Source organism: Chiloscyllium punctatum, chromosome 8 (genome assembly GCF_047496795.1).
Source record: "Chiloscyllium punctatum isolate Juve2018m chromosome 8, sChiPun1.3, whole genome shotgun sequence".
Taxonomy (NCBI): Eukaryota; Metazoa; Chordata; class Chondrichthyes; order Orectolobiformes; family Hemiscylliidae; genus Chiloscyllium; species Chiloscyllium punctatum.
Window position 1 is genome coordinate 118,899,001 of NC_092746.1, and position 19,691 is coordinate 118,918,691.

The following is a 19,691-nucleotide window of genomic DNA, read 5'->3' on the forward strand; positions in this document are numbered from 1 at the left end:
CCCCCCCACTTACCATGAGAAGCTATGGCCTAGTGACTGGTTTAGCAATACAGAGATCCAGGCAATGTTCTGGGATTATGGGTTTGAATTGTACCACCAGATAGTGGAATTTGAAATGAATAAAAATCTTGAAATACAATCTTATGATGTCCCTGAAACAACTGCCAACTGTTGTAAGAACATATAGTTCATTAATATCCTTTAGTGACGGAAATCTGCTGTCCTTACCTAGCAGGTCTACATGTGGCTTCAGATTCACAGCAATGGAAATAACACTTAATTTCCCTCTGAAATGGCCTAGCAAGTTGTATTAAACTCGGAGTTTCAAAAAGGATTGAAACATTGTGCGTCTGCCTACACCAAGTGGACTATGGCAATTCAAGACAACAGCCCACCAACATCTTCTCAAAAAAGCTTGGGATGAGTGATAAATGTTAACACTGCCAACAATGCTCACATCTCACGAATGATTAAAAAGTTATGACACCTGTGTGTTTCTTTGTGGTAGAGAACACCAGAGAGGACAGAGGGTGCTTGAACACATTCCACTTGTTTGCAGAGAACAGATCCCAATGTGTCATTTATATTTTCTTGAAGCAATATACAATATTATGAGCTTGACTGATTATTTTAAGTTGGCTGCTCGTGTAGTTATTTATGCACACAGGATTGTTCGGCAAGTGTTGTCTTATCATGGAATTACTTTGAAGCTTAGACATTTTGTTTCAATTGTTACAAGCAAGGGCTGTTTGGATGTGGTCTACACTCTGCATATTATTTTGTTAAAGATCATGCTGTTTGAATAGCTCAGGTAGTTGCTGGGAAGTGTGGGCTCCATACCTAGCATTACACCAACACTAGAATTCATGTATCATCTTGTTCGATTATGTGGTATGAATGTGTTACAAGCTCTGTGCCTTTCTTGAATTACTCAGTAGCTTTGGGAGTCGATAGTTCTCCTTTGCTCTCTCCATGGTAGTGCACTCGGTAATCAGCGTCAACTGCCAATCCATGAGCACCTTTTGATTGATTGATTGATTTACTGTCTCATGTGAAAAGATACTGTGAAAAGTGCTGTTTTACGTGCTATACAGGCAGATCATATCATACAAAGTACATCATGGTAGTAGAACAAAGTGCAGAATAAGTGTTACACCTACGGAGAAAGTGCAGACAGAGATCAGAATTAACATGTGGATCAGTGGTTAGCACTGCTACTTCACAGTGCCAGGGACACGGCTCGATTCCAACCTCAGGCGACTATGTTTCTGGAGCTTGCACATTCTCCCAGTGTCTGCATGGGTTTCCGCTGGGTGCTCCGGTTTCCTCCCACAGTCCAAAGATGTGCGGGTTAGGTGAAGTGGCCATGTTAAATTACCCTGAGTGTTCAGGGATGTGTAGGTTGGTTCATAGTCAGAAATAAATAAGGGATAATAAATATAGAATGGGTCTGGGTGGGTTACTCTTTGGAGGGCTGATGTGGACTTGTGGGGCCGAAGGGCCTGTTTCCACACTGTCGGGATTCTAAGAGTGCCGTTTTTTTCACGTAAAAGGGTGATCTGATCATTTAAAATCTGGCATTTTTGCACTTGTCCTGTTGAATGCAAGATGTAAAGCTTTGGTATAAGGTGCCTCTTTTCAGCAACATTCAACTTCCATACGAACAAGCAATAATTGGTTTCCTGCAAGTTCTAGAAACATTTGAAGAAGCAACAATCTTTGATCAGCTTTGGGCACAGATTGTACATACCTGTAAGAAGAGCTATAACTTCTTGATCGACTCCTCGATCGACTGGTTGACCGTGATCTCGTTCGAGAATGTGTTCTGTCTCTTGAACTGGATCTGTAATGGCCACGTGAGCTACTTCGAGACCGACTATTGCTATCTCTGGATGGCGAGTCCTCTTCACTCGAAGTTTCTTGGTTTCTCTGCCTTTGGTTCAACCTTGCTGTCCGCCGAACTTCATCAAAAAGAGAGCCTGGTTTGACTTTATTTTTGCTTTTAATTTCTATTTTTAGCCCTTGGGGTTTGCCATCGGATTCAGTAGCCTCCACTTTAACCTCTGGATTAACTAAGGAGCTAGCTGATTGGACACTTGGTAATACTTTTAAAGGTTTCCATTTGTTACTGTCTGTTGGCTCATTTTCTGTCCTCACGCTATTTTCCATTGTACTTCCATTGATGTCGGATGCTTGGACAACCTCAGCGCCATTTGTCTCCTTTTTATTCTGTCCAGCTTTCTCTGCTGAGTTGTCACTTTCTGATTTGATTCCTGCACTCTTCGCTCCTTTGGAACATCCAGCTTCAGAAGCAGACGCTTCTTTCTCACTGTTTTTCCGTGTTGCTGACGCAGAAGTGCATTTGTCTGGGGTAGTGCTCTTCACACTTTTGCTCTGAGGGTTGGCTTTTTCTGCTGCTCCTGGTTTTGCTGCTGAGGTTTCAGCCTTTGTTGAATCACCTTTTCTCTGTTTTGGTGGCAATTCCACTTCCTGTTTGAATCCTGAGGCACTTGTTGGAGATTCACGCAGTTCTGCATTCTCTTTGACTGGATGGCTGCCTTTTATTGAAGCAGCACAATTTGTTATTGTGTTACCCGCATCATGCCTTCCCACACAGGATAGCGTGTTCTTTACTTTAGATTTAACATCATTTGTGCCAGGCCCATCGGTTTTTGTCTCTTCTTCCTCCTCTTCCCCAAACTCCAGAGGCGGCTGCCAGTGGAATTTCTCCTTCGTTTTTGGAACCTTTTTAACTTTTTTCTTCTCACTTTTCTTTTTGAATTTAGTACTCTTTGATTTTGACTTTTTCTTACTCTTAAGTTTGTGCTTCACTTTCTTCTTTCGCCTCTTTTCATTTTCCCTTGCTGAACCTGAAGTACTGCTGGCAACAGAGGACCTTCTGGCTGATGGCTGTCTGCTGCTCCCTTCAGAGTTGGAAGATCCAGAAGGTTTGGCGTTGCACACCTCAGATCTTGAATTCACTCTTCTGTTTGACACCTTCCCCTCAGTCCCACCGCCATCATATTTCTGTACCACCTCTCCCTCCTCTGATGTGGTTCCAGATTGCAGTTTGCTGCTTTTACTCTGTTCGGTTTCAGACTCCGTCTCGGATTTCAATCTTGGCTTTTTGTGAACTTTCTTTACAGGTTCCCCATCTTTGTTGTAAGACCCTGTGGCAGGTTTCCTTTCAGAGGATTTGTTTCTTGAAGACTTCTTCTTTGGTCGTTGCACCCTATCACTGGATGAGCCATACTTCACAGTGGCATGTTCCTTGATGGAAATTTTGCTGGAACGTTCACATTTTCCCTCTGCCTTTTTGCTACTGTGGCTTTTTTTGAGCAATTCTGCCTGAGAGCTTGACACATTATGTTTCTTTGATTCAACTTTTTCCTTTCCCCTCTCATACTCAAGAGATTCACTCTCGCTGGAACAGTGTGAAGACGATACATTGTGCTCCTTTTCATATTTCTTTCCAGTTTCACGGTCTTTGTTTGCATGGTTGGCAGTAGAGGTTGCTTGCTGATCTTTACCACGTTTATTAGAAACAGGATTTTTCTTTTGAATTTTGTCAAATTTCTCATCACTGCTAGGTACACATAGTTCTATGGACTCATATGAATGACTGGACGACTTGGAATAAGAGGATTCATGATAAGGGGATTTAGTTGGTGACCGCGACCTGGAACTAGACCGGCTCCTCGACCTGGAATATGACCGACTCCTTGACCGGGAACTAAATCCTCTGCTCCGTGAACTCTTCCGATAGTCTGAGGTTGAACTTCGATCGCTCTCGCGGTCAGAGTTATAATGCCGTCTAGAGTCTGAATTTCTGCGTTGTTTCCGTAAAGATGGAGATAGGTCATCATCCCTCGAACATTTTGAATCTCTACTGCTCAATGTAGGTGTTGTTTCACTTAGTTTTGCCTGGGCTTCCTGGATGCGAACATAGGAAGGCTTCCAAGGCTTCTGGCCAGGCCTCCACCTTGACGGTGGAGGGCTCTCACTTAAAGGAACCGCAGGAACAGCTTCGACTGGGGCAGTGAGTGTTACATTTTTCTCATTTTCCTTGGCAGCTACTCTTGAAGTGTCAAGTTTTGTTTGGTTGAGATTTTCAAAGTGCATTTGGGTACTTCTCCTTTGGGCGTGTCTAGATTTTGAACTAGATCGAGATGTGGATCTACTTCTTGATGATATAGAGCTTGAGCTACACCTAGATCTGGACCTGGATCTAGACCTACACCTGGACCTAGATCTAGACCTAGACCTAGACCTGGTCCTGGACCTAGATCTGGATCTGGATCTTGACCTGGTCCTTGACCTGGACCGGGAACTTCCTTTGGATCGAGACCGAGACTTTGATCTTGAATAGGAGCAAGAAACTGTACTGGCTGAAGATGATTGATGAGTGGAAGACTCAGACCATGCACTCTCTGATGAATGTCTCGAAGAGGCTGATGATGGCGATTTCTTTTCATGTTCAAAAGAAGACTTTGTCTTACAGCTTAATGAACGTGAAGATTCTGGAGGTATAGAGGTCTCCTTTGTTTTATGTTTGTGCACTTTATGTCTTCTCGAATGCTTCTGCTTCTTCGATTTTTTCTTTGCTTTGATTTTCCTCCGCTCCTTTTTAGTTCTTTTATAGTGGCTAGATTTCCGCCTGTTGCGATCGTCTGAGTAATAGCCATCACGTGACCAAGACCGTGACCACGGAGAAGCTGATCTGTCGCTCCACTTACGCGACTCTGACTTTAACCTACAGATTGAGGAAAATAAAGCTGAATTGACTGTACAATAGTAGTCTATAAAGCTAAGATTTCAACTTTAATTACTTAATTCTTAGTACAGAACGTTTTCCACTCAGCAAAGTAACATTCCCAAACAAGTACCACTGAATGATAACCTAGTAAGATTTGACATTTAAAATGTGCCGCTAGTCTGTACATTGTTTTGCCTGTAAAACCACATTTTCAATTGAATGCCCTTTGTGAGATTTATTTATTGAGTCTATAGGCCAGAAACAGATTTCATTAAGCATCTTGCGACTTAATTAAAAATTAACATTGATAGTTTAAGGACTCAGTTGGCTGGTCAGCTGGTTTGCGAGGCAGAGTATTGCCAGCGGCATACCATCAATTCCCACACTGCCTCAGGTTATCATGAAGGACTCTTCTTGCCAACCTCTGCTCTAACCTGAGGATGTGGTGACCCTCCGGTTAAACCATCAGCCGTCATCTCTCTCTAATGAGACAGCAGACTTATGGCCCTCTGGGACTATGGTGACTTAAGAAACATAAGAAATAAGATCAGATATTTGGCTTTTTGAGTATACTCTACTATCCAATAGGTTCATGGTTAATTCACTATCTTGATGGCACTTTTCTGCTCATTTCCCATATTACACAATTTCCTTAGTGTTTTGCTTAGACAGCTTCCCAAAGAACCTAGAAGGTAAAAGAGTACTGAAGCTACAAATCAGAAGCACATGTTTTATTACAAAGGGATATACACAAAATATGCAACAAATAGGTGACAAAATATCTGTAGTATATTAACATGACGGATGCATACTGCTTCAAAGTTTAGCTCCTCAAAAACACAAGTACACTCAATATGTTATATTATGTACATAGCCTCTACAAATCTCTATAGGGCACATACTTGTCTCCTTTAGTCCATTTCTCCAAACTGGCAGCACGGTAAGTTCTAACTCGCTGCATTTCTTCCTTCCAATGAGGTGGTGTTTCACTGCTTTCCTCATCCAGTTCAGATTCTGAGTGTGATCTAGATTTTGAAGGCGTTCGATAGCGCTAACCCAGAGAGGGATAAAAAGATACAGAAAAAAAATTTGTTTTGCAACCTTTTGATCTGAAAGGATAATTGTGATCTTCAGAATTTAATTTCTCATTCCTCTTTATTTCCTGTACCCATGACCTATTCTGCACTATGGGTCCACACTGCAAACACAGAAGGGTTTAGCAGAGTACATTTCCTAATTTCCTTCCTTTCAAACTAGCACATACTCTGCAGGTAATACTATCACAACTCATACATGCTAAATTTACTATTCAAACCCAGTTAAGAAATAGCAACCTTTTCCATTCTGTAGAGTAGGGCAGTGCACTGCAAGAACTTTGACTGATTCTCCCTATCTCCAGATCAAACCCACCTACAAATGCAGTGTTACCAAGCCAGCTGACGACAGCTAAATGCAGCAAAAGCTCAAGATCAAGAAATTCTTGACCTGTAGGTCAAGGGGTGACACTGCATTGTGCTGGCAGATCTCTGGTATTGCATCCAAACGTGCATCACACAGATCATCACAGAAAGCCTTCCTTTTTTTGAAATGGGTATTGGTAAGGGGAACACACCCATCAATTTAAGAAATTACTGACAGAGGAACATCAACATTCTACTTAAGTAACTACCTGATGCAGAGACTGCCCTTTCACCCAACAGGGATTTGTCATAGTTATCTATGTCAACAGAAATTACATACACATTTGGAAGAATCAACATTTAGAGATAAGGTGACAGTACCTAAGTTTAACTGATTAAAATATTGCAGCTTATCAGGACACAAAGCTCCCAAGCATTAGCTGATTTGTTGCCTACTTGCAGTGACGGGTCAACTCAACTGGGTGTCTGCAATGATTAGTTCAAATTCAACGCGAGTATCCTGAAACTATCATATTCAGTTATTGGAATAATAAGGGTGCAATTTGTCATGGAGATTCTCAATCCACTATTACTAGGCATACAAGCCTGAATGCAAGTCAAGTCAAAGTAGAATCTGTTTCCTCCTTCCCCTTCCTCCCACACAAGGACAGTCAATCAGCCACCTATTAATGAGACCTACATATGTCTATCGAATACAAGTCATAGGTGGCTCAGCACCAAACCAGGCTTTGAGCGAACAGTACCAGTCAAAATATTCTGAAAGGATGAAGAATAATAATACATGCTTCTCTCTAGGAGTCTGCCTACTCAATGGGCAAAGTATGTTAAAATAGCAAAATATAATTTGAAGTACAGTAAAGATCAGCAATTTGAGTGAAGGGGAACATATTGATATTTTAACTTCAATGTTGAAGCCAATTAAAAAGTCAAGGGCCTTCTTTTGTACAAGCACAAAATAAGCTCTAAAATGTTTTCATTAAAAGACAAGCCTAGATGTGGAACCTAAAGCCCAAATACTAAGCACCACCAATTTTTGAAGGAGTTAACCATCAGAGATTGAAAGAGTCACAGGCAGAGAGAAGTAAATGCGTACCATCGTGCCTCTGCCTTTAATTTTACGGCCTGATTTTGACACCACTGGTTTCTGATCATTATGGGTTGAGGGTGCTTCCTGAACTTTGCTGCAAGGGAGGAAAAATAGCTGAAATTTGACTAAAACAACAACAAAAAAAAAGAGAATACACTGTGGAAATTCACACAATTCATAAATATAAAGACTTCACAAATGCAATTTTAACCATGGGTACTTTCTTTCCCTTCCAAAAAATGGTTCACAAGCATAAAGATTATGTTTATAGCTCTGGAAAAGAAAGAAATTCTTCATTCTTAACTATTTTGTGTCACAAAATATATTTGAATACACTTTGTTTCTCGAAGGAAGCTTTACTTGAACTCTTTGCCCAGATTTGATAAATGTATTCAACAATAATGAACCACCATGCAATTATTTAGCAGCTGTCCAGGAATCCCAAGGCTTTTCTCATTTAATTAGACACTTGCTGCTAAAGTATTCGCCACTTTTAGCAAGAACAAAGTTAAAACTCACACAACACCAGGTTAAAGTCCAACAGGTTTATTTGGAAACACTAGTGTTCAGAGCTCCGCTCCGTCGTCAGGTGAGGAGCAGCACTCCGACAGCTAGTGCTTCCAAATAAACCTGTTGGACATTATGCTGGTGTTGTGTGATGTTTAACTTTGCCCACCCCAGTCCAACACTGGCACCTCCAAATCATGACTACCATTAGCAAGAACATGAGAGAGTCAATTTTTACACAGTAATGTTGCACAATCAACAAATGAAAAGTGAATCTGTTGATCATGTTGGTTGACAGGGGTATGAGATGATGGCAGTGGTGCTAAACAGGGACCTTAGTGGTTTGAATGCAAATAGTTTGTAGGCTGAAGACTGGAGAAGGCACTGATCCTCTTTGAAAAACAGGAAATGTAACTTTTATCTTTACAGGGAAATGAACTATCATTAAATTGGCCACAAAATGTCCAGTGTGTGAATGGATCAATATTGCAGTACTGCTATAAAGTGGATGAAGGTGTAAAGCTTGAGGTACATTGTTCAGACTGAGTGAAAAAGTAGTTTTGTTCTGCAGCTAGCCATTCCACAGCAAACTAGAGAATATTTGGGGCCAATATGGATAGCCTAGAGTTCTTTACCCTCAAGTTGATGCATAAAAAAGATAATCATCATCAAGACAGAGAGAAGTCATAACCATCAGAAATGAATTAGAAAATGGTACAAGAGCAGTTGACAAAAGATATTAACCAAAACACAAAAGAAAATAAGAGATTTCATTGGCATATGTAATGAGGTGCATAATGTATTATTATTGTTTGAGAACTTAGGTGCTAAGTGAGGAAAAAATGAATTTTAGTTTCCACTTTTGTGAAGGTCTGGGTTTTTTTTTGAAAGAAAAAAAAAATCATTTTATGCAGAGCTAACTACAACATTTCCAAGAAATTATTTCATTTGGAATATTTTGATAAGAAATTGAGAGAGGGTGCCAGGTTCATTCAGAGAGAAACCAATCCTGTTAAAGTGGTGCTGAACAGCTGAGGAGCTGCTATTAGCAGTTCAAGCAGTCAGGCTCAGAAACAGCAGTCCTGTTTGCCTGTGTTTGGCCTATATCCCTCGAAACCCTTTCTATTCCTATACCTATCTGGATGCCATTTAAATGCTGTAATTGTAACAGCCTCCACCACTTCCTCTGGCAGCTCATTACATGCACCATCCCTCTGCATGAAAAATTTAAACCTTTTAAATCTTTCCCCTCTCACCTTAAACTTTCCCCTCTCACCTGTGCCCTCTAGTTGTGGGTCTAAAAGTGTGGCACTGGAAAAGCGCAGCAGGTCAGGCAGCATCTGAGGAGGAGGGGGCGTTGACGTTTCGGGCATAAGCCCTTCATCAAGAATGAATTCTGGACTCTCCCATCCCAGGGAAGAGACCTTGACTATTTACCCTATCCACGCCCCTCGTGATTTTATAAACTTCTATAAAGGTCATTCTATAAAGGTATTAGAGAGCAAAGCCGAAAATGTATTGCTGGAAAAGCGCAGCAGGTCAGGCAGCATCCAAGGAGCAGAAGAATCGACGTTTCGGGCATGAACCCTTCTTCAGGAATGAGGAAAGTTTGTCCAGCAGGCTAAGATAAAAAGGTAGGGAGGAGGGACTTGGGGGAGGGGTGTTGGAAATGCGATAGGTGGAAGGAGGTCAAGGTGAGGGTGATAGGCCACAGTGGGGGTGGGGGGCAGAGAGGTCAGGAAGAAGATTGAAGGTTAGGAAGGCGGTGCTGAGTTTGAGGGATTTGACGGAGTTCGAGACATGGTGGGGGGAGGGGAAATGAGGAAACTGGAGAAATCGGAGTTCATCCCTTGTGGTTGGAGGGTTCCTAGGCGGAAAATGAGGCGTTCTTCCTCCAACCGTCGTGTTGCTATGGTCTGGCGATGGAGGAGTCCTAGGACCTGCATGTCCTTGGTGGAGTGGGAGGAGGAGTTGAAGTGTTGAGCCACGGTTGGGTTGGTTGGTGCGGGTGTCCCAGAGGTGTTCTCTGAAACGTTCCACAAGTAGGCGGCCTGTCTCGCCAATATAGAGGAGGCCACATCGGGTGCAGCGGATGCAATAGATGATGTGTGTGGAGGTGCAGGTGAATTTGTGGCGGATATGGAAGGATCCCTTGGGGCCTTGGAGGGAAGTAAGGGAGGAGGTGTGGGCGCAAGTTTTACATTTCTTGCGGTTGCAGGGGAAGGTGCCGGGAGTGGAGGTTGGGTTGGAGGAGGGTGTGGACCTGACGAGGGAGTCACAAAGGGAGTGGTCTTTGCGGAACGCTGATAGGGGAGGGGAGGGAAATATATCCCTGGTGATGGAGTCCGTTTGGAGGTGGTGGAAATTACGGCGGATGATACGCTGTATATGGAGGTTGGTGGGGTGGTAGGTGAGGACCAGTGGGGTTCTGTCCTGGTGGCGGTTGGAGGGGCGGGGCTCAAGGGCGGAGGAGCGGGAAGTGGAAGAGATGCCGTGAAGGGCATCGTCGATTACGTCTGGGGGGAAATTGTGGTCTTTGAAGAAGGAGGCTATCGGGGTTGTACGGTATTGGAACTGGTCCTCCTGGGAGCAGATGCGGTGGAGATGAAGGAATTGGGAATATGGGATGGCGTTTTGACAGGGGGCAGGGTGGGAGGAGGTGCAGTCTAGGTAGCTGTGGGAGTTGGACAGTTTATAGTAAATGTCCGTGTTGATTCGGTCACCCGAGATAGAAATGGAAAGGTCTAGGAAAGGGAGGGAGGAGTCTGAGACGGTCCAGGTGAATTTGAGGTCGGGGTGGAAGGTGTTGGTAAAGTGGATGAACTGTTCAACCTCCTCGTGGGAGCACGAGGCAGCGCCAATACAGTCATGGATGTAGCGGAGGAAAAGGTGGGGGGTGGTGCCAGTGTAGCTGTGGAAGATGGACTGTTGCACATATCCTACGAAGAGGCAGGCATAGCTGGGGCCCATGCGGGTGCCCATGGCTAAGGCAGTTAAAGGTGTGAATTTAAGTAGCCCATATCTAGTAATGAGTTAGCTGAGGTAGCAATTTGTTTATTGAATGAATGCACAAAATGCTGTCAATCAGGAAACTGTATACAATAGTACCAGATGAGCAAGGAGCTTTAGTGTTAAGACATGGGTGACCCCTCACTAAGGTTTCAAGGGTTCAATTATTGCTGTTTCAATTATTCTTCAGAATATTGTAGCCAGATAATTTCAAATTGTTTTGGTATCATTTAATCGAGCTCATGTTTTTCTTTTATATGTAATAACCCTTTGTTATTTTGTTAGAAGTGTATTGGCAACCTCTTGTGAATACACTCATTAAGTGACCACCACAGTAAACAAAAAAGAAAAAACAAACTTATGGTCCATTAAACCAGGTCTCACTTCAGCGTCTAACTTGTTCAATCATACCAACATCTGAACTAATAACGTATAGTCACATTTCTAATCAGAATATTACTATGGCAGAGATGGGCGATGTACCTTTTTCTTAAGTTCCACTACTACATTGGCCATAAGGCAAATTATTTTACTCAGTTCCTCATTTCAGAACATAGGAAAATGGAGCTGAAGAAGGACATTCACCCCATCAAGTCTGCTCCACCTTTTAGCAACATCATGACTCATCTGCCCCAGGGTTCAATTCCTTGTTCTTGTCAGCTCCTCATTGCTCTAATTCCCCACTATTTCTAAAGCCCTACTTCTTTAAATACTTTCTGTGATTCAGCCTCTGCAACTATCTGCCATAGAGAACTCCAGTTATTTACTACTCTCTGGGAGAAGAAATGCCTTTGCATCTCTGTTTTAATGGAGTGAAATTTTATTCTGTTTGAGATTCTTTGACTAGTGGTAATATCTTCACAATATCAATCCTGTCAAGCTTCTGCAGCATAGAATCATACAGTAACAGAAGAGGCCCTTCAGCCCATCAAGTCTGTGCAGTCAAAAATATACTACCAACACCAGTCCCACTTTCCTGCACTGAGCACATAATATTGAATGCTATGACATTTCTCGTACTCGTCCAAGTTCTTTTCAAAGGTTCTAACTATCCTCCCATGCTTATGTTCCAGATCCTCACCTCCCCTCAAATTTACTCTAAACCTCCAGACTTCCACTTTAAAAATGTGCCCCCTTGTCCTTGACCTTTCAACTAAGGGGAACAGCTCCTTTCTATTCCAATGTTTCAGCTTTCAGGGTTTATTAGGTAGTGAGAGAAACTGATAAAGTCATAGAGATGTACAGCATGGAAATAGACCCTTCGGTCCAAGCTGTCCATGCCGAACAGATATCCCAAACCCATCTAGTCCCACCTGCCAGCACCCGGCCCATAATCCTCCCAACCCTTCCTATTCATATACCCATCTAAATGCCTCTTAAAATGTTGCAATTGTACCAGCCTCCACTTCCTCTGGCAGGAGAAAGTGAGGACTGCAAATGCTGGAGTGTGGCTGTGGTAGCGAGTCTGTTTGAGGACGTGGCTGAAGAAGGGCTTATGTCCAAAACATCGATTCTCCTGCTCCTTGGATGCTGCCTGACCTGCTGCACTTTTCCAGCAACACATTTTTCCTCTGGCAGCTCATTCCATACACATACCCTCTGCATGAAAAGGTCACCCCTGAGGTCACTTTTATATCTTTCCCCTCTCACCCTAAAACTATGCCCTCTAGTTCTGGACTCCCCGACCCCAGGGGACTTTGCCTATTTATCCTATCCATGCCCCTCAATTTTGTAAACCTTTATAAGGTCACCCCTCAGCCTCAGACGCTCCAGGGAAAACAGCCCCAGCCTGTTCAACCTCTCCCTGTAGCTCAGATCCTCCAACCCTGGCAACGTCCTTGTAAATCTTTTCTGAACCCTTCCAAGTTTCACAACATCTTTCCAATAGGAAGGAGATCAAAACTGCATGCAATATTCTAACAGTGGTCTAACCAATGTCCTGTACAGCTGCAACATGACCTCCCAACTCCTGTACTCGATACTCTGACCAATAAAGGAAAGCATACCAAACGCCTTCTTCACTATCCTATCTACCTGCAACTCCACTTTCAAGGAGCTATGAACGTGCACTGCAAGGTCTTTTTGTTCAGCCACACTCCCTAGGACCTTACCATTAAGTGTATAAGCCCTGCTAAGATTTGCTTTCTCAAAATGCAGCACCTCGCATTTATCTGAATTAAACTCCATCTGTCACTTCTCAGCCCATTGGTCCATCTGGTCCAGATCCTGTTGTAATCTGACGTACCCTCTTCGCTGTCCACAACACCTCCAATTTTGGTGTCATCTGCAAACTTACTAACTGTACCTCTTATGCTCGCATCCAAATCATTTATATAAATGACAAAACGTAGAGGACCCAGCACCAATCCTTGTGGCACTCCACTGGTCACAGGCCTCCAGTCTGAAAAACAACCCTCCACCACCACCCTCTGTCTTCTACCTTTGAGCCAGATCTGTATCCAAATGGCTAGTTCTCCACGTATTCCATGAGATCTAACCTTGCTAATCAGTCTCCCATGGGGAACCTTGTTGAACGCCTTACTGAAGTCCGAATAGATAACATCTACTGCTCTACCCTCATCAATCCGCTTTGGTGCTTCTTCAGAAAACTCAATCAAGTTTGTGAGACAGATTTCCCACGCACAAAGCCATGCTGACTATCTCTAAATAGTCCTTGCCTTTCCAAATACATGTACACCTTGTTCCTCAGGATTCCCTCCAACAACTTGCCCACCACTGAGGTCAGGCTCAATGGTCTATAGTTCCCTGGCTTGGCTTTACCGCCCTTCTTAAACAGTGGCACCATGTTTGCCAACCTCCAATCTTCTGAAACCTCACCTGTGACTAGCGATGATATAAATATCTCAGCAAGAGGACCAGCAATCACTTCTCTAGCTTCCCAGAGAGTTCTCGGGTACACCTAATCAGAACCTGGGGATTTACCCACCTTTACCAGTTTCAAGACATCCAGCACTTCCTCCTCTGTAATCTGGACATTTTGCAAGATGTCACCATCTATTTCCCTACAGTCTATATCTTCCATATCCTTTTCCACAGTAAATATTGATGCAAAATATTCATTTAGTATCTCCCACATTTTCTGTGGCTCCACACAAAGGCTGCATTGCTGATCTTTGAGGGGCCCTATTCTCTCCCTAGTTACCCTTTTGTCCTTAATATATTTGTAAGAACCCTTTGGATTCTCCTTAATTCTATTTGGCAAAGCTATCTCATGTCCACTTTTTGCCCTCTTAAGTACACTCCTACTTCCTTTATGCTCTTCTAAGGATTCACTCGATCTATCCTGTCTATACCCGACATTTGCTTCCTTTTTCTTAACCAAACCCTCAATTTCTTTCATCATCTAGCATTCCCTATACCTACCAGCCTTCCCTTTCACCCTGACAGGAATATACTTTCTCTGGATTCTTGTTATCTCATTTCTGAAGGCTTGCCATTTTCCAGCCGTCCCCTTACCTGCGAACATCTGCCGCCAATCAGCTTTCGAAAGTTCTTGCCTAATACCGTCAAAATTGGCCTTTCTTCAATTTAGAACTTCAACTTTTAGATCTGGTCTATCCTTTTCCATCACTATTTTAAAATGAATAGAATTATGGTCGCTGGCCCCAAAGTGCTCCCCCACTGATACCTCAGTCACCTGCCCTGCCTTATTTCCCAAGAGTAGGTCAAGTTTTGCACCTTCTATAGTTGGTACATCCACATATTGAATCAGAAAATTGTCTTGTACACACTTAATAAATTCCTCTCCATCTAAACTTTTAACACTATGGCAGTCCCAGTCGATGTTTGGAAAGTTAAAATCCCCTACCATAACTACTCTATTATTCTCACAGATAGCAGAGATCTCCTTACAAGTTTGTTTCTGAGTTTCCCTCTGACTATTCAGGGGTCTAAAATACAATCCCAATAAGATGATCATCCCTTACTTATTTCTCAGTTCCACCCAAATAACTTCCCTGAATGTATTTCCAGGAATATCCTCCCTCAGCACAGCTATAATGCTATCCCTTATCAAAAATGCCACTCCCCCTCCTCTCTTGCCTTCCTTTCTATCCTTCCTGCAGCATTTAGTATCCTGGAACATTAAGCTGCCAGTCCTGCCCATCCCTGAGCCATGTTTCTGTAATTGCTATGATATCCTAATCCCATGTTGCTAACCTGAGTGGAACTTTCTCAGGTTCCCAGAAATACTTTCAACAGATTGAGATCTGTGCAGCTGGACTTGCCATTAAGATTTCCTCTTACTTTTCAGGATAGACAAAGTCACCTATTGTATACTTTGAAGGTCTTTTTTCTTCTACTGACACAGCCAGTTTCCTAGGGAAAACAGGAACTAACTCTTGAAAAGCATTACTAGGCAGCCTTTAGCACCAAACCAAAGTCTGTGCAGTAATTAAATCTCTTTCTTCCCCCTCTTAAAAGCTTTGTATATGTTTTCTTTCCAAAGTTACTTGACTTCTCAGTAATTAGCAAGTGAGTCAGAATTCATTCCAAAGGAATCACGTAACTCTTCAAAACCTAGGTAAATCCTTTCTCATTTAGAACTTCCAAACTGTTCCACTTTCCAGTTCCTCATGGTCCTTAAATATGCATTTTCAACACTCAACCCTGGATTCCCCTATATTTCAAAAATCAGCTCACTGCAAATTGAATGTACTCAATGACTATTTCCATAGACTTCTGGGGTAAAGGATTCCAAAATTCTTGACTTTGAGAGACACAAAGTTCTACTTCTTTGCAATAAATGGGAGACCCCGGTCCTGAAACCAAGCACTGCAGTTCCAAGTTCATTCACAAGGTCAAACTTGCCATGGAGGCAAAGGCCTAGTGGTAAGATCACTAGACTATTGTTCCAGAAACTTAGCTGTGTTATGGGAACCAATTCAATAAAGAACCTGGAATTAAGGGTCTAATGAGCACCATGAATCCATTGCTGATTGTCAGAAGGACTCCTCTGGTTCACTATTGTCTTTTAGGAAAGGAAATCTGCCATCCTGACTTGGACTGGCCTACATGCAACTCCTGATGAAGGGCTTTTGCCTGAAATGTTGATTTTCTTGCTCCTCGGATGCTACCTGACCTGCTGCACTTTGCCAGCACCACCCTAATCTTGACTCTAATCTCCAGCATCTGCAATACCCACTTTCGCCTGCATGTGACTCCAGACCCCACAAAAATGTGGTTGACTCTTAACGGCCCTCTGAGCAATAAATGCTGGACCAGCCAAATATGCCCACATCCCATGAAAAAACCTAAAAAAAATTCATTTCAGCAATATTCTGACAAGCCTCATTTGAATCTTAAATATTTCAATAAAATTGCCTCTCAATGTTTTACTTGCCAATGAGTAGAATGAGTAAAGGTTCAACCTGGTCAACCTTTTCTCATAAGACAATCTATTCAACTTAAAAGTTAGCTTAGTGAACCTTTGCAACACTGATTCCAATATAGAAATGTCCTTTAAAGTGACAAAAACTACAAAATTTTCTCAGTGAGATCTCATAAATCTCATCATGGCTGTGTCAGGATTTCTCCATTTTTATAAAACAACAATAAAGCCACTACAGAAATGCGGAGGCTGTTGAGGAAGCACTTGCTGGACAGGTTTGTCCCACTGAGGCAAGGAACGGATGATAGGCTGAAATAATCTTGGGTGACAAGAAATGTGGAACATCTAGGCAAGAAAAAGAAGGAAGCTTACTGAAGGTCGAGGAGGCAAGGATCAGACAGGGCTTTAGAGGGTTACAAGGTCGTCAGGAAGGAACTGAGGAATGGATTTAGGAGAGCTAGAAGGGGACATGAAAAAGCTTTAGCGGGTAGGATTAAGGAAACCCTAAGGTGTTCTGCACTTGTGAGGAACAAGAGGATGGCCAGAGTGAGGGTAGGGCCAATCAGGGAAAGTCGAGGGAACTTGGGCCTGGAGTCGGAGGAGTTAGAGGAGGTCCTTAACGAATGTTGTTGTGGTTCTGTTCGCCGAACTGGGAATTTGTGTTGCAGACGTTTCGTTCCCTGTCTAGGTGACATCCTCAGTGCTTGGGAGCCTCCCGTGATGCTTCCTCCGGCATTTATAGTGATTTGTATCTGCCGCTTCTGGTTGTCAGTTCCAGCTGTCCGCTGCAGTGGTTGGTATATTGGATCCAGGTCAATGTGCTTATTGATTGAATCTGTGGATGAGTGCCATGCCTCTAGGAATTCCCTGGCTGTTCTCTGTTTGGCTTGTCCCAGAAGTTCGACTGTCCTCACTATCCACTGGAGTAGTGCCAGATGATTGGAGGGTGATAAGTGTTGTTCCCTTCTTCAAGAAAGTGAGTAGGGGTATCGTGGGAATTAGAGACCAGTCAGTGGACAAAGTATTGGAGAGGATTCGGAGAGATAGGATTTATGATTACTTAAAAAACATAGTTTGATTGGAAATGATCAGCATGGCTTTGAGGGGGACAGGTCATGCCTCACAAACCTCATTGAATTCTTTGAGGATATGACAGAACACATTGATGAAGGTAGAGCAGAGAATGTGGTGTATATGGATTTTAGCAAGGTGTTTGATAAGGATCCCCATGGTAAGCTCATTCAGAAAGTAAGGAGGCATGGGATACAGGGATATCTGGCTGTCTGGATACAGAATTGGCTGGCCCATAGAAGAGAGTAGTGGTAGATGGAAAATATTCATCCTAGAGCTCGGTGACCAATGGTGTTCTGCAGGGATTGATTCTGGGACCTCTGCTCTTTGTGATTTTTGTAACGGACTTGGATGAGGAAATTGGGTTAGTAAGTTTGCCGATGACACAAAGGATGGTGGAGTTGTAGATAGTGTGGAGGGCTGTATCGGTTGCCACGAGACATTGACAGGATGCAGAACTGGGCTGAAAAGTGGCAGATGGAGGACAACCTGGAAAAGTGTGAAGTCATTCACTTTGGAAGGTCGAATTTGAATGCAGATTACAGGGTTAAAGGCAGGATTCTTGGCAGCGTGGAGGAACAGAGGGATCTTGGGAGTCCATGTCCATAGATTGCTCAAAGTTGCCATCCAAGTTGATAAGGCTGTCAAAAAAGTGTATGGTGTGCTGGCTTTCATTAGGAGGGGGATTGAGATTAAGATCCATGAGGTTATGCTGCAGCGTTTTGGAGCCCTGGTTAGATTGCACTTGGAATATTGTGTCAATTATGGTCGCCTCATTACTGGAAAGATGTGGACACTTTAGAGAGGGTGTAGAGGAGATTTACCAAGATGCTACCTGGACTGGAGGGCATGTCTTTATGAAGAAAAGTTGAGGGAGCTAGGGCTTTTCTCATTGGAGCGAAGGAGGAGGAGAGGTGATAGGGGTGTACAAGATGTTGACAAGCATAGATCGAGTGCATAGCTAGAGACATTTCCCCATAGTGGAAATGTCTATCACGAGAGGGCATAATTTTAAGGTAATTGGAGGAAAGTTTAAGGGAGATGTCAGAGGTAGATTCTTCACACACTGTGGTGGGTATGGTAGTGATAGAAGAGTCAGATACATTAGGGACATTTAAGCAACTCTTGAATAGGCACATGGAAGACAGTAGAATGAAGGTCATGTCAGTTAATCTGGTCCTAGTGTAGGATAAAAGGCTGAAACAACATTGAGGGCCGAATGGCCTATACTGTGCTATACTATTCTATGTTCTATTACAATTGCCTAATTGCTTACTATACCTGGTTGCTGACTGAAGTGGACGATCCACTTTACATTCCATCTACCAGATTTTTACATACTCACTTAACTTCTCTGTATCCATCTGCAGACATTTTTATATCCTTACAACTTGTTCTTCTACGTGTAGCTTCAGCACATTTGTTGACATTGCCTTCATACAATTCATCAAGACCCAAGCACTGCTCACGAAAGTGAGCCATTTATTCTGAACTCTATTTCCTGTTGGTTGGGCAGTCCTGCATCATGCGAACACCATAAGCGCTTGTCTTTTACCTTATTGAATGCCTTTCGGAAATCCAAATACATGACATCTACCGGGTCTGCTTCATCCACCATGCTTGTTACATTCTCAAAGTTAGAAATTGTCAAAATTGATTTCAATTTTACAAAATTGTGTCAATCCTGAACTTTTAATTGACATACTGTTACCACTTTAACATTCTTCCCCAAAGACAGAGGTTAGGTTAACTGGCCTATTCTTCTTTGTCTCCTCACTTGCTCGAACAGGGCTGTTACATTCACAGATTCCCAAAATGATGAGACTTGCCTGAATCTTGGGAATTTTGGAAGAAATATAATTAATCCATCCATTGTTTCTGCAGCTACTTCTTTTAAGTCCCGAGGATACAGGCATTAAAGGCCACCAGCCCATTTCCCTTCGTAAATACTTGCTATACCTGTATGCTACCTTTTTAGGATTCCTATAAATGTATTTCCTAATGTTGAAATCTAGAGCTATGTGATACAATTCCAAAATAAGGGGTCGCCCATTTAAGAAAAGTGGCATGGTGGCTCAGTGGTTAGCACTGCTGCCTCACAGTACCAGGGTCCCAGGTTCGATTCCAGCCTCGGGTGACTGTCTGTGTGGAGTTTGCACATTCTCCCCTCTGGGTGTTCCGGTTTCCTCCCACAATCCAAAGATGTGTGGGTCAGGTGAATTGGCCATGCTAAATTGCCCATAGTGTTAGATGCATTAGTCGGAGGGCAATGGGTCTTGGTGGGTTACTCTTTGGAGGGTTGGTGTGGACTTGTTGGGCCGAAGGGCCTGTTTCCACACTGTAGATAATCTAATCTAATCTCTTCTCACAAGAGCTGTTCATCTTTCAAATTCCGTACTTCGGGAAACAAAAAAGGCTGCATCACTTATATATTCAAGGCTGAGTCAAACAGATTTTTAATCTAAAAGATCAAGGCAGGCATTCAGAAAA

General features: G+C 42.9%; 1 protein-coding gene across 6 annotated transcripts in view; it reads right to left on the reverse strand.

Moving 5' to 3' along the window:
* nktr (natural killer cell triggering receptor) overlaps positions 1-19,691 on the reverse strand; it is a 234,456-nt gene that overhangs the window by 21,078 nt on the left and 193,687 nt on the right. For all 6 annotated transcript variants that reach the window (XM_072576348.1, XM_072576349.1, XM_072576347.1 and 3 more), the window contains 3 exons: positions 7,271-7,358; positions 5,659-5,807; positions 1,751-4,753 (listed from right to left, as the gene is read on the reverse strand). In XM_072576348.1, coding sequence (XP_072432449.1) covers positions 1,751-4,753; positions 5,659-5,807; positions 7,271-7,358 — 3,240 coding nt within the window. The remainder of the gene's footprint in view (positions 1-1,750; positions 4,754-5,658; positions 5,808-7,270; positions 7,359-19,691) is intronic.